Source organism: Biomphalaria glabrata, chromosome 16 (genome assembly GCF_947242115.1).
Source record: "Biomphalaria glabrata chromosome 16, xgBioGlab47.1, whole genome shotgun sequence".
Classification (NCBI taxonomy): domain Eukaryota; kingdom Metazoa; phylum Mollusca; class Gastropoda; family Planorbidae; genus Biomphalaria; species Biomphalaria glabrata.
Window position 1 is genome coordinate 9,879,719 of NC_074726.1, and position 15,524 is coordinate 9,895,242.

General features: G+C 32.5%; 1 protein-coding gene across 2 annotated transcripts; it reads right to left on the reverse strand.

The window, feature by feature from the left end:
* Positions 1 to 190: 190 nt before the first annotated feature.
* Positions 191 to 14,299, reverse strand: LOC106057843 (ankyrin repeat and SOCS box protein 8-like). Of its 2 annotated transcripts, none has more exons than XM_013215162.2 (7): positions 14,213 to 14,299; positions 7,456 to 7,593; positions 6,685 to 6,788; positions 5,149 to 5,232; positions 4,374 to 4,539; positions 3,560 to 3,660; positions 191 to 2,693 (listed from the first exon to the last, which is right to left on the reverse strand). In XM_013215162.2, the coding sequence occupies exons 2-7, from the start codon at positions 7,574 to 7,576 to the stop codon at positions 2,370 to 2,372; spliced, it is 900 nt and encodes a 299-aa protein (XP_013070616.2). In that variant the 5' UTR covers positions 7,577 to 7,593; positions 14,213 to 14,299; the 3' UTR covers positions 191 to 2,369. The 2 variants fall into 2 exon arrangements, with proteins under 2 accessions (XP_013070616.2, XP_013070617.2); XM_013215163.2 differs by lacking the exon at positions 14,213 to 14,299 and adding an exon at positions 13,939 to 14,197.
* Positions 14,300 to 15,524: the final 1,225 nt, after the last annotated feature.

A 15,524-nucleotide genomic window follows, 5' to 3' on the forward strand; every position in this document is an offset into this window, starting at 1 on the left:
TCCAAAAAACTTCTTTTTTTTTTCTTTAAGTTTTTTCTTATGTTGCTTATTATGAGTGACTACTATTCCTTATAATGTTTAGCTGATAAATAAAGACAGTACAATTTATCAAAAGTCATGTAATCCATCTTCAGAGAAAACCCAGATATTAAAGAAAACATTACAATTGCAAGAGCCAATAGCATGAAAATAGCTTTTCCCATCAATATGTATTCAAGTTGTTTTGGTCAAAGTATTAAAAAGTAAACGAACTTCAATTTAATTTAATATATGAAATTATTTACCAGTGAATACAATGTTATAATACAAGTATGTGAGTAGATACATAAAGTAATAATAATGCACCTCCCAGATATGCATAAAAAAAAAAGAATTCACCTCCTAACTCATAATCTAGTGAGCAACTAATTCAATGTCCTCAATCTTTTTCCTTTTGTAAAATGTTAAATTAGATTACAGTGCAAGACACCTGTTCCTTCCATAATGACTTTGTAAATTAACTTACATTTGTTGGTGGACTTTGTCTTGAGTGCCAGACATTTTAAACACATTTTCTGAATCTTGGGGGACATTTATAAAAAAGGTGAAATGATATTTTAGGTGCTAAAAAGAAATGACTGTCTGAGAACTTCGCAAGTAATCCTCAACTTTGACTTTACAACCTTTGCTTTCTTTTGATATTTTATTTCACATTATTGAAAAAAAATATGGTGGAACTTTAAAAAAAAAATGTGTCTTTGAAAAAATAAAACTTTTTGTCATGTCGTCATTTTGACAAATGGTTATTTTTTAGACAAAGCAGCTGGGAAGGAAATGGATTGGTAGAGGAATAGTGGGACAAATATTGATTCTAATTAGGAAATACATCTCATAATAAAAATAAAACAATATCTCATAGCTTAACAGGGTTTCTTAAGCCAGTGGTATATAATATTAGACTTAAAAAAAAAAAAGAAAAGTGTAGTACAATGACAGATCTATCACATTGATGAAAATGGCATATCAATGCATGTATGATAAAAAACATACAATGCCCATACTTTTTCTTTCACTTTAACAGAGTGATAAACTAGTACATCATGAGTGTTGATCGAAATGTAAAATTCATAGCCAAATAATTGAAACAAAGTCTCAAGAAACTAAACATTTTCTAAATATGAAATAGATTTTACAATTTACTTACTAGATATTTCAAAATTAGCGTAGGCCAAATGATTTAAAAAAATGTTTATATACCAAGTCTTAACAATCATAAGGTAACAATAGGCCAAAACACCTTGTACATCAACTTTAGGTCTACCTCACTCAACTTTTATGTACTATTAAATATTGTAGCACAAAGGCTTTTTGTAGGTCTTATTGTACAATTATATCCAGCCTATATAGCATAATTAACTGTTCATCTTAACAGTATATATACAAGACATGTACACTATCTTATTTTGCAACCTATTGCTAGGATTAAGGATGTGTCCCATCACAATCATTCAACAGGCCTTTTTAAAAAGCAGATTGGAAATGAGATACTTGTATTTTTTTCCCCTAGCACCTAGACCAATCAAATTTAGCCCCAGTGCAAAACAAATCTGATTTCAGAGCTACCATTTAACAAGTTGGTTGCTCATACTTTGCTTTCACCATTCAATGGCCAAGTGCTACTTTTGATTCTGTGTATAATTTCCAGCTTTTAAATTTTGTGTAGCATTATCTTCAGTTTTTCTATAAATCATAGAAGATAAGATTTGAGCAACCAATGGTTATCATTCAGCATAAAAAAATTCAACTTAATCTCTTAAAGAAAGTGCCTTTGAATCCTGGACACTAATGACCAAAAAAAAAAAAAAAAAAAGTTCAGCTCATGAATATCAACTGCAGGAGAAAACCACTAGGCATCCCATACATAAATGAGACTACATGTCTTCAGAAAAGAAGTACTAAAAGCATGGCACAAAAAAAAAGGAATAGTTGTAAGACTGCTCACAAATAAAGCTTCCTTTGTATCTACTAAGCCATGGGACAAGTTAGTCAAATTAATTTCTTTGGCCAACTATTAGACAAGGCCATTATGTGACCAGCACATAACCAATAATGTTTTCTCTCCAAGCAATGCTTGAATACCAGAAAAGTGTTGACTTTGGGTGCTTTAATTTCCTCTTAATTAGAATCCCAAACTCTAGCAGGCTTCCATCAGATAATTGCTGTTTCACTTGGCCACTATGCTTAATTTGAAGAGACAGGACCATAGAGAGCTTTGAGTAGTGCTCCAACAGCCTGCCATTAAGATAAATTTGATGGGTCATTCTTCAACAAAAAAGCATTGACTCACATTAAAAACTTAAACAGAAAAATTCTTAAAACAGAAAATAACATTAACTAATAAAATCTCCTAGGCTGCACAATATATCTTTCTCGTCTCTTAGTAGGAGAAACTCGTGTAGCCTCAGCGGAACAGGAAGTAGGGGTATAACATTTGGTAAATAAGTCTGACCCATGGACTTTCTGATTTGCCAGCGACACAGCTCCAGCAAAGGTCTGGCCGCCTGGCAAAGAGGCCGCAAGATTTCACTCAGTCTATTGTCACTAGCTATTATTGCAATAGGCTGTCCTTCATGGTTGAGAAGATCAAATCGACCAGAAGCTTTAATCAAGAGCTTGAGAGTAGCATCATCCTGCTCATTGTTCAAACCTGCTGCCTGCAATTCAGTTGGATATCAGTTTCTATTTAGAATAAGTAAACAAAATCATAGAGCATTAAACTCTAATCAACTTCAACAAAAATAAAGTTAGGGTAAGCCTTGCAAGGTTTTATAAAAGAAAGGTAAAGTGCATTCTACAGGTCTATACAACAGATGAAACCCTATTTTACGGGTCTTGAAGATAACAGTCAACTAGCTCTAACTGTCATGGATCAACAAGATATAAGGTGAGCACTGCAATAATCAAATGTTTTTTTTTTAATCCAAAAGATTTAAGGTTCCATCTAGAGAGTGGTACATCTTAAAATTCCATGAAGTTTATGGTAAAAAATATTTATGCACCAGATGAAGATTTTAGATTCAGCTGGGCAGCTTCCATTATTTTCTTTAATTGTTAAGAAACATCATTAACATGAATAGGATGGTTGAATACTCTAAAATGGGTTAGTGGTAAATTGTGTTGGACCCAGGATCTCAGGAGCTTCACCAGTTCACTTATCGTTTTAGGTTCCAAAGGTGAACTTTACACACACACACACAAACAAAAGAAAATAGAAAACAAAAGTAGTGAAGCCTTTGAATTCCAAACCATGAGGTTACCAAGAAAAAAATGGCTGCCTGGTCATGTGGTATGTTTGGACTATCCATGGTCACAATAATCCTGGATTGGAACCCTGCCAACACCATTCCCTGCCACCCAGCAGGAGGTTAAGGCTATAATGTAATTATCTTCAAATCTGAAGGGACATCCGAAACATGTAAAACAAAAAAACAACAACAAAAAATAGACACATTTAAATCATCAGCCCCATGGATCACCATGTTGTGAAGTAATAAATTAACTTTTTTGAATGAATTCTTACCTGTATACCAGCAGACCTCTGTAGCGCAGTATGTCCACTTTTGTTTCGAATATCAACATCAGCATTAAAATCCAGTAAAACTTTAATCACATCAAGATTTCCTGGTCATAAGTAAAGAAAACTTTTATAAATGTAATATATTTTAAAACAAGTCTTTAACATAAAGATTTTCGTACATTGTTCTATACTGGTAAGCCAGGGTGGCTGCGTGGTTGTGCGGTCTGCGCGCTGGACTGTTGTTCGGACTTATCTATGGTTCAAACCCTGCCCGTTCCCATTCCGCCATCCTGCGGGAGGGTTGGACTAGGAAGTAAATTATCTTCATTCTGAAGGAACATCCAAAACATGTAAAACATTTTACAAACAAACTAAGTTTGCACATAGATTTTCTTTTGTTCTTTTCGAGTTGAAGTTGAGCAACTTTTAGTACTAACCCGAGTTAATAAGGGTTTATGAGAAGCATAAAGCAGTTAGCATCTAACAAAGGAGTTTTAATTTAGGGAACTAATTGTCAAAAACCAATTCATACTTATCAAGCGGGCTCAAGTTCGAATCCTGACTAATCCTGACTCAAGTAGAGTTGTGTATGCTATGCTAAAGACAGGATGGAAATCTTCTCACAGATAACCCCTACCACCACCGGTCTACAAGAGATTGGACCATAGCACACCGAGCATGCTTAAGAATGAAAGTTGAGCTATACAAAAAACAAATAAAAAACCCACCTCAAAAGGATAGAAAAAGAGATTATTTAATAAGGCTGTTTCTATTGGATATAGAATAGATACTTAACTTTTCTATCACATGATCTCACCTTTTTTTGCAGCCCAGATAATTGGTGTGTCATGGTTGTAGTCCACAGCATTCACATCAGCCCCATTCTGTAGTAACACTTTCACACAGGCCACATTGTTTTTATAGGCGGCCCAGTGAAGGGCTGTGTCTTGGTTCCCATCTCCTTTATTGATATCTGCACCATTCTGTTTCAATTCAAAGCATCAACATCTAGTGTTAATTTTTTATTACTTTACTTATTGTCTTCAATTGCAGAGCTTTTTAGTAAGTGGTCTGAAACTAACTATTAGGAGACCCTACGTAATTTAAGTTTGAAAAATAACTATCACCAGATACTATGGTATGATTTGCAAAAGCTGTACAAAAACTAGAACAAAAACTTTGCTGCTTGATTCTTAATATGAAGAGAACCATTGAAAGTATTTATTCAACTATTCTAAAAAATTTTTCACTGTAATTATATTATGTGAAAAATTGAGATTAGCAAAGTTCCCCTTTCAGACCTTTCGGCCTGTAGGGCAGACGATGTAATGTTTCTGTGGCCCAAAGTTAAAGAGTGTGTCATGAGGTGACTACAACAACCAACTAATGTCAGCTACCCATTAGAGTTGGGTTGAGTCAGAGGCACCCAAAGATCCTGAAATAAAAAATCCCATTCTTCACCAGGATTCGAGCCCCAGAAGCCACCATGCCTCCAAAAACTTGAATGTCATTAATGTACCAGTACATTACTCTTGGGGAGACCATAATGTTTTCATTGAAATACATCTAAGCATCGACAGAATAAAACTGACCTCTAGTAATATATTGACTACTGTTTCATCTCTTTCTGCAGCATAGTGTAAAGCTGTTCTTCCATAGCCATCCACCTCATTAATCTGTAAATAATGCATTTCACCAAAGTTGAAAACAATTTTAGAAGTCAATGAGATTAAACAAACTAATCTCAAATGAAAGATATATTGGCACTAGTGTTGTTTTTTTTTTTTTTCAATTATTTTAATGCTCAAATGTTTTGTTACGCTATATCATTTTTTTTTTAAAAGTCAAATCATTTGAGAAAAGAAAAATCAGGCTACACAAGCCAAAAAAAAAAAAGTTATAGTTCAAAGTTATTTTCATTGATATCAAAACTTTAAACCAGAGATACTGAATTGTTTGACCATATATAATGTTTTAGCCTTCAGGCACTGGACAGATCCACATGGAGAGAGAGCATAAAGGAAGGGTCACAGATTGCAGATGTCATACACAACAGAAGCAGAAAGAAGGGTGAAAATGCAACGGCACCTGGTGATTATATATATGCCAAACCTGCGATTGCAGCTGTGTATCAAGGATTGGCCTCTTTAGTCACACAAGAAGTTGCAAAGGGAAAAGATCGTCTCTCGAGACGTAAAATGCCACAGTCATTATTATCTATTTCCAATTGAGTGAGGGTTTTATAGTTCAAACCCTCTTGAAAAAAATGATACTACGAGTAAAGGTCCTCTTCCTTCTGTCACAGTTTGGGATGTACTATGAATCATACAAAATAAGAACCAACAATGTAATGACCTTTCCTACACTTATATAACTTGTTCAGGCCTTTCCTCATGGAAAGCCAAAAAAGAAAACCTCTTGTGCTCTAAGACTCCACTAGCTTTTTTGGGACATTTTTTTAAGCCATCAAATCACCTTTCTTCTACAGCTATTGGTAGGTCATTGAAGCATCCCAAAAGCTACTAAGCAGCTTGTTGGGTGGTGGGCCAGGGAGTCTGCCATGGTATTGATTTAATTGGATATTGAAAGTAATTTAGATGGATGTTGAAAGTTGTTCAAGGAGCATGGAGTGGAGAAATTAACTTTTGAAATTTAACCTAGACTCTCTTTATTGGAAGGTTTTATGTCACCATTTTAATCTCCTAACCAGAAGATCATGTTTCCATTTTTATCTTATCTAAGAATGTTGATCAATGACTTAAACTCTGGCAAGTTTGCTTTTTACTAGATGAGAAAAAGATTATTTGGTAACTGCAGCATGCAACACTAAGTAATTGATCAAACGAAAACTGATTTAAAATACATTCATTATAGATTTTATGGATAGCTCTGGGCATTGACACAGGCTACGTTAACACTGTTATGTCAACTTTTTTATACTTTAAAGACATCGTCTTTCAAGGCTGAGAATTAATAGTTGAGCCATACATAGTTATATATTTATAGTTATACATAGTTATATAGTTTATCTATAAGACTCTATGTGAAATCATGAAATGTTTATTCAAAAACCATGACAGTCAGTAGTATAGAACAAATACAATTTTAAATCCATGGTAAAAGTTTACCCTAGCTCCTTTACATAGAAGTAGTTTCACTGCATCACTCTCTACACTCATACATGCGCAGTGAAGTGGTAGCAACGTACCATGTCTTCTGTTCACGTCTGCTCCTAGAAATAGATTTTACTTATTATGTTGGAGCAATGTCTAAGTATATCAACTATTCTGACTTTATATGCCAGTACTGATAAAGAAAAGTGTTAAAAGATTGAAGATGTGGCCATGTTCACAAGATACCGGTATGTGATGTCAAACAAAAGTGATCAAAATGAAGTGAGCCTTGTGATGGTCCCCCTACACTAAACGAAATGCTGAGTTTGGAAACAAATGAGTTCAATCTCATGCACCTGTTTAAAAATGAACTTTTTACTGTTAGAGTAATGTTAAGTTTTAAGTTATTAAGTTAAAATTTTGCATAATTATTCATAGTCGATGACAATACCATAATCAATCGAAAAATAAACCAATTATTAAAACAATTAGTGCTAATCAAGTTAATTTTTTTATAGCAGAAAGGGAGCTAAACCCAACCATTTTCAGATAATTGGAGTAATTAGCAGCTCTTTCCCCTAGATAAGCTTTGTTTTAAAGAATAAGTTGTTTTTTTTCCTATTGCTTGTTTTTATGAATTCAGGTCTTGAGCAAAGAGCCAATGCTGCCACCTAGCTAAAATTATACTGTGTAATTTTAATCGCTGTTTTATAATACAGCAAGCAATACAAATAAGCACTCTTTATTATAAGAGATTTATAGATTAGATTCAAATCAATAACAAACCTGATTCAATGATGACTTCAATGTCATCTTCTTTTTCACTCAACTGTCTATTACTGATTGCACGAATAAGCCTGTCTGATAGTCTATATTTTTCTTGAGTCTGCTCCATGACAAACCACATTACTAGGACATGCCCACCTACAGAGTAAAAAAAATAAACACAAAGTTTAGTCAGTTGCATTAATTTTAAATGTAGGAACATAATCTTTTGGCGCCTTAGCCGTTAAAGGTAAATTAACTTGTTTTATAAAATCAGCAGAGATATATATCTTAATGTCTAACAATATAAAAAGCCCTTGGCGTAATCGGCTTGTTTTTAAGGAGAAATTACCCTATAAACATGCCCATTACGGCCCAGTATCAGTTTTAATTAGGGTTATCCCTCTTTGCCCTAATTGCAGCCCTAAATAGCCCAAATCGCGCCCTAATGGGCGCGCATACCGTTTGCACATTGGCGTCATTAGGTTCCCATAAGGGACCAATACGGGCTACCCTAATCGTGCCAGTATCGGCCCAGAATGGGTAAACCCACTTCCGGATTCATTGGGGATTTCCAGAATCGCGTCCCTAATCAAGCCCATACTAGCCCCAATGGTTTAGTAACTGAGATTTTCATTGGGGTTTAATTAGGGATAACCCTTATTGTGCCAATTTCGGTCCGATGCTGGCCTGAATGGTTTAGTAACTGAAATATTTATTAGGGTTCAATTAGGGATAACCCTTATTGTGCCATTATCGGTCCAATGCTGGCCCTAATGGTTTAGTAATTGAAATATTAATTAGGGTTCAATTAGGGATAACCCTTATAGTGCCAATATCGGTCCGATGCTGGCCCTAATGGTTTAGTAACTGAAATATTTATTAGGGTTCAATTAGGGATATCCCTTATTGTGCCATTATCGGTCCAATGCTGGCCCTAATGGTTTAGTAATTGAAATATTAATTAGGGTTCAATTAGGGATAACCCTTATTGTGCCATTATCGGTCCGATGCTGGCCCTAATGGTTTAATAACTGAAATATTTATTAGGGCTCAATTAGGTATTATCATGCAAATACTGTCTCTGATGGTTCAGTCATTAAATTTTATTATGGCTTAATTAGGAATAATCTTTAATGTTTTTCAATACTGTAGTTTAAAACAAATTCATAAGTGATTTTTTGTTTATAATGCCCTTTTTGTTCAAATGCAGCTCAATGGTTTAGTATGAGATTTTTAACCTTTTACATAGGTCTACTTTCACACTGATGATTTAGATCTAGCAATAGAATTATTTGACATAATTGTTTGGAAATTATAATAATTGAATCAGTGCATGATTTCTATATACATCTAGCTATAATGTCAACATATTTATAAAGTAATGGACAAGTTAAATTACATTTTTGGGTTTGAACACTATCAAACAATACAATTTTTGGTAACATACTATATAAGACTTGCATGATCTGATCATTTATTCTTAAATCAAACTTACACAATTAACTTTTTTTTATTTTTTATTCATGGAATAATTAACCAACACAAAAGACAAATATAACAGCACAAACAAGATATCAAGACAGCATTTTCATTCAATTCTTAGCATTCTTTACAAGCTGACTTCAAGACCGGTGGCAATAATTCATATTTTGACTTCCATGCAGCAGCTGGAACAAACAAACAAACAAATAAATATTATAGTCATGTAATAAAACTACCTTCAAGCTGTATTAATAATAAAAAGAATCTAACAATTAAACATCAGAAGACCTTACATTTATCTATGTGGACATACTATTTAACGGTTATATTTCCAGCCCTTGACGATAAACGGTGCTCAAAAATTAGGTTGCTTCTAAAGCCTATTAAGCAACACAAAAATTAATGGTATTTCAAAATTTGGAGTTCAATCTTCTCCTTAAATTAAATGTTATGAATTGGTGTCAGCAAATGTGGCACTGGTATTTGACTATGCTAAAAGTGCAATGGCAGACTAGATCAAGCTAGGCTTCAATTCATTCAATATTATATTTTGTCCAATTTATTTATATTAACTTTATCACAGGCTCTTACTAATACAACTATATTCTGTTGTAATTAGAGTTCTATGGTAATTTTAAAAATAAGTTGGCTGAAAAGTTATTCTAGAATTAAAATAAACAATTATCACAGTGAAACTTAAAAAAAACATTAAAAAAAAAAAAAAACACAACCAGCATATTTCAAAATTAGGATAGCATTTCTTTATTTACATTTAATAAATTCCATCCCATTAACAATTTACTTTCAGATTGCTGATCAGTAATCTAAAAGCAAAATTTAATTCTTACCTTCTTGAGCAGGCTTGCTTATGAAAAGATGAACAGCATCTGTACTGCATGCATAGGTTATTATTAACCTAAAAGATTAATGTCAACTTCCCCTAAAGAAAATGTGGCGATCTGTTAAAAAAAATAAAAAAATAAATAAATAAAAACATAAAAAATGTTTAAAGAATGCAAAAAAAAAATAATATTACAATAGAGGCAAAACACAAAATGTTTAAGGTAAGGTATACAAGAAGGATTGTTGCTATATAATGACATTAGGTCAAAAACAATTCTATGTAGGCCCTATTTTCATTGTATAAATGTTCATTATAATTTGTTATGCAAATTAATAATGAACTTAAATCTCAGTGAAATTACAAAAAGCTGAAGATATTGCTCTCGAACATTGTTTCACAAGATTAACATTTATTTTACATTTTCTTTATTTAATCGATTTGATCTCATTAAAATTTTCATTTGGTTTGGGGGGATGGGGGGGGGTGTCACTGATCAGTAATCTTAAAGAAAAATTTATTCTTCGTACCTTTTTGAGCAGGCTTCCTCATGAAAAGATATTGAACAGCATCTGTAGTGCATACATAGACAATTCTTATTGTCAGCTGCCCTTAAAGAAAACTGGCATTCTAAAAAAAAAAAAAAAAAAAAAAAAAATAAAATTACAATAAAGACAAATCCTGAAATGTTTATGGTATGGTGTATAAGAAAAACTGTTGCTATAGCCTAATGATGAGACTGTATTTTTTCTTTAACAGTATCCACACAATGAAATTTTAAAAAGCCTAAGCCTTAGCTAAGCCTATAGAATGAATCCTATATCAAATTGTAGAAAAATGTATAATATAATAATTAGTATTAAGACCTCTAGATATTCTAGCTAGATCTAAATATAATCTAGATCTATGTCTAGTTTATAGATCTAGAATTTCTAGATCTGTATAGATCTATTTAATTCTATTACATAGAGCCTAGAGTCTTTAAAATTTACAAAAAATAAAATCTAACATATATTGAGTATTGGTGAATAAAGATGTAACGCTACCTGGACCTGGTTATGTGGTATGCACGATGGACTGTTTGGTCGCCTCGTTGGTCTCTGCATGGTCGTCTGGTTCATACCCTGCAACTGCCATCACTTCCCTAAGCTCCTTTGAGGTTTAGACTACCAAGTAGATATCTTCAACTCTGAAGGAACATTTAAAAAAAAAAAAAAAACAATGTCAATATAGGGCTATAGTCTATAGCAGCTATAGGGTTAGCCGTTAGTGGCGTTAGTCTATTATATATAGGCCCCTAATATAGATATACTATATATATACATATTTTTCTAGACATATCTCAATATCTGATTTTAAAACCAATATACACGTTTGATTTTATTTATTTGTGTAAATTTAAACATTCTAAACTCTAGACTAGATTTTCAAGATCTTGAGTGTAGGCCTAATATTGTACATTAGTCTCTACAAAGTAAATATCTATATTATAAGATTATAAGTCTATAGGTCTATGACTATAACTAGTTACTAGATCTAGAATTATTTAATCTAAATGACCTATCGCCTATCTATAGTATGAAAAAATTAAAGATTAGTCTGTATTAACAATATATTAAATATTATTCTATAATCTATATCTACTAAATTTTCTAATAACAACTAGATTTTAGAATCTAGACTATCTTTTATTAGATCTAGATCTAAGTTTACTAAGTCTTAGTATATCTTATAAGTCTAGGTCAATTTTTTCTAACCTCAAAATATTTGAATTAGAATAGAACTAAAATCTATATATGAGTATGAGTACTATGAGTATAATAATTATTATATTAATATACCAAAGTGTCCAAAGTCCTAAGTCTAAGTATTAGTTTACAGTTACGTGACTAGATAGGCATATAGACTAGATGTAATATTCTGCCCTAAAAGTTAAAAGGTAGTAGATTTAGATTTAAGATCTAGTAAGTCCTTAACTAAATCTAATTCTATGCTGCAGATGCATTAGCCATTTCATGGTAGATTCTAGAATCTAGATCTAGAATCTATTCTAAATAGTAAATCAGTAAATCTAGTCATAACGCATGAATGTTAATCACTTAAGTTAAGTCTAAGTCGTCTAGATTACTCTAGATCTAGATTTAATAGGTTTCAAGTCTAGATATAATATAGACCACTATATATTAATAATATTATATCGTACTAGATCTAGTAGCCTATTACTCTACTAGATCTATTAGATATTATAATAAAACTAGTCTAGAGAGATCTATAGAATCTCTAGATCTAGATTCTTAGCATTCTAGATTATCTAGATATATCTATAAATCTATTCTAAGTCTAGACCTAATCTACTATCTAGATTAGATCTGTTAGTAGTGTTAGAGTAGTTAGAGTACTTAGAGATTCGTCATCTGATGATGATCTGTACTTGTGATAGGCTTAAGACTTTAACTTATAAGTTACGACCATTCCAATTGAATTTCCATGGCTGCTGCCATTGCTGCCATGAGTTGAAGAACATTATGCATTGATATCAAGAAGTACAGCTCATATAATTATTTATAATAGATCTATTATATTAATGAAAGTCTAGATTGACTAGACCTAGACTAGAGTGACTATAGCTCTATAACTTGTAGTATAACTAATAACTTAACAGATTTAGATCTAGATCTAGCTAGCTCTAATTTGATCCACGTGTGTACGCTCTAGAGTGAAGACTGAATAATCCAGTTTGTGCCGAATATCGCGAGCTTAAAAGAAATAAATGCTTCTTTTTCATTGGTCGAAAAAAATGTTAAAATGTATAAAACTTTTTTTTTTTAAATCTAAATCTAAAAAAAAAAACAACAAAAAAACAAATATGTTCTCCTTTAACTTTAGATTCTATGTGTGATTAAATATTACTAGATATAGATATATTTTTTTAGTGTGCACATTAAAAAATCAGACACACACACACACACACACTATTTGATTACGAAAAGTCTGCATTGGGCCCATACGGGTAAAACTTCACTATTCCAGTTAGGGATTTCCCCAATAGAACCCTAATTAATTTTTTTTTTAAATCTCAATATTACTTACAAAAAGGATTCAAAGCAACATTTAGCTTTAAGACGATTAATACTACATTTTAAAACATCATAATATTGTTTTTTATGTTATAATAAAGATTTCATCATGTTGGTTCTGGCGTGATTGGGGAAATCCCACACCGGCACGAAAGCGGAAAGACGTTAACGGTCCAATAACTAAAATCCCACACCGATCCGTTAACGTTTTTATAGGGGCGATTGTAAGTAGGTCAATCTACCCAATGAAACCTTATTACCCCACACCGCGCCAGAATGGTTTCGATGGGGCTTTGTTTATAGGGTAAGTATTTTATATAAACTTTATGCTGCTTTTGGTCGGACCACTTTATTTGTTATCACACTGGTGTCATAACACTCTCTAAGACAAGATATTTTTTTTGACTATAGATATATACTCTAAACACTCAAAATAATATAGATAGATGTACACACAAAAACACATATTATATGTTGGCTACTTATTAAAAAAATAATCACACAATGTCTAATATGGTGAAAGGTGCTCTTGTTTTAGGTATAGTGAAAGTTCTAGATCAAAGACTTTATTAAGTATTAGATCTATATAGATCTAGAACTAGAGTCTAGTAACTGGTTAACTTTTTTTTATTCATCCTTGGCAAGTGGAGAATTAGGTCTATATCTAGAATAGATCTAGACTAGATGTCTAGTATAATCATAATCTAGTTCTAGATCGAGATATATATAGAATATAGATCTAATATACTAATATAAGAATATACTCAATATAGGCAATATAGGCTACTATATTAACTATATAGTATATATAGTCACAGTGATATGTTAATGACAGTTAATGTTTAAAGTTTTAAAATGTTAGACAGTTAGTCAATCTATCAGATGAACCCATTGATTTGATTGCACTTTTATTGAGATAATCAGATATCTATAATTAGTATAATTTATATTATAGATTCTAGACTATATATAATTAGAATTAATCCATATATAATATTTAGATAGATCTAAATCTATGACTAGATTTACTAGATTGACTAGATCTATTTAGATACTTCATACTAGATCTAGTAAAAATAAAAAATTAAATAGCAAACTCACTGATGATTGATCAATACAAAATAAATACAAAATTGTAACAAACTTAGATCTAGAATCTAGATCTAGAAACAATTCTATTATTCTAAGTCGACTAAATACTACTTAGTCTTTAGAAGTCTTTAACTTTAAGTCTAAGTTCTTATTTAAATTAAACTTATTTTAATCTGAATTTGAAGATTATTTATATTATATAGATCTAGATCTATCTGTCTAGATTCTATAGCTAGATTTAGATATAGTTAATAGATCTAGATCTAGTTAATCTATTACTAACTAATCTAGTCTGTGCCTCTCTAGTCGGTTTTCTAGACTATAAAACTATCTAAAGATAATCACTGTTAGTGTTAGTGTTGACACTATACAACCGGAAGTTTATTATTTTTCATGTAGTTAAAACTTCTTTCGCCCTTTGAAAAAAAAAATAATTAAATACGACTCTATGGCACATAAATCTAAAATTTAACACCCTCCCAAACGCATTTGAGGGTGTCCCAATTCACTGTGTTGATTGCAGGTGTTGTTGTTTTTTTTAATCTTTTATGTCATTATTATTAGCTGGTAATGGTGGAAGAAAAACTTGGTCTTTAACTTCATTCTACTTCCACAGGAAAATGTCACACACGACACAGTGAGATCGGGGGACCTGGCAGGCCAAGTGCGATAGAGCGCACATTCTCTACCAATCCGCCCCTGGGCCTGGGACACATTATTATTTAAATGAGTTCGAACTCTGAGATGCCAATCTGGTGGTACCCCATCCAGTTGACAAAAAAAGTCATTTGAATCTGCAGTGAAGCGAACAACCAGTTTTAGAACCAGCGGCGTAAGAGGTCAAAATTAGAAACTCCCTCAAATGAGTGTCTCGATTTTTACATTTAATATTAACCCGATGCCATGTTATCTCGCTATTCATGTTGTTATGTAAAGTAGTGAGCATGTTGCATGTATTCCACACATTAGACTTATATATTTACTAAGAGCATTATCTCATGTCATGATGTCGAAATGCAGGGGTTCCTATACAGGCCAAACCCCAGGGGTCCCAAATCACTTGCTACGCCACTGTTTGGAACATTTCAATATAGGCTTGTCCTGTTGGCGCATTTTTTAAAAAATCAGCCCGTCTTTTGTGACATTCCTTTCCGAAAGTTGACATTTGATTTTAATACTACATTTAAATTTTTAAATGAATTTTCCTCTATTCGGCTTTGAGTGTATTTCAATACTAATGCGCGATTAGCAGACCACTTGGCAATACAGGGCTGTTTTCCGAAAGATATACCTAGATTTAGTGGTTTTTTAGGTTCCGGTTCTAAGTACGGTAGTTGATTGCCTAACTTTTAACTACTCAAAATTAATAATATACGTTAAAAAACAAGAAAAGTTGTTTGTTTTTTTTCAAAAAGGTGCCGGTACGCCGTACCGGTGCATACAGTCACACAAAAAAGCCCAGCCTAGATTTTAAAAAAAAAATTCGATTATTTCTTCTGCCTTCCCCTTGATTACCACGGTATGTTTATTTCGTAAGACTCACGTCTGGTAACTCTTGCTACAGATCCAAATTAAGCTCTCGGTTATCTACCCTT

What these genes read in the sequence shown, in the direction of transcription:
- LOC106057843 (XM_013215162.2), bottom strand. Translation starts at nt 7,576, where the DNA reads ATGTGGTTTGTCATGGAGCAGACTCAAGAAAAATATAGACTATCAGAC. An exon ending in TTCTATGTAAAGGAGCTAGG is followed by an intron (nt 5,233 to 6,684) that starts GTAAACTTTTAC and finishes CATTATTTACAG; the next exon opens with ATTAATGAGGTGGATGGCTA. An exon ending in TAGTCAATATATTACTAGAG is followed by an intron (nt 4,540 to 5,148) that starts GTCAGTTTTATT and finishes GAATTGAAACAG; the next exon opens with AATGGTGCAGATATCAATAA.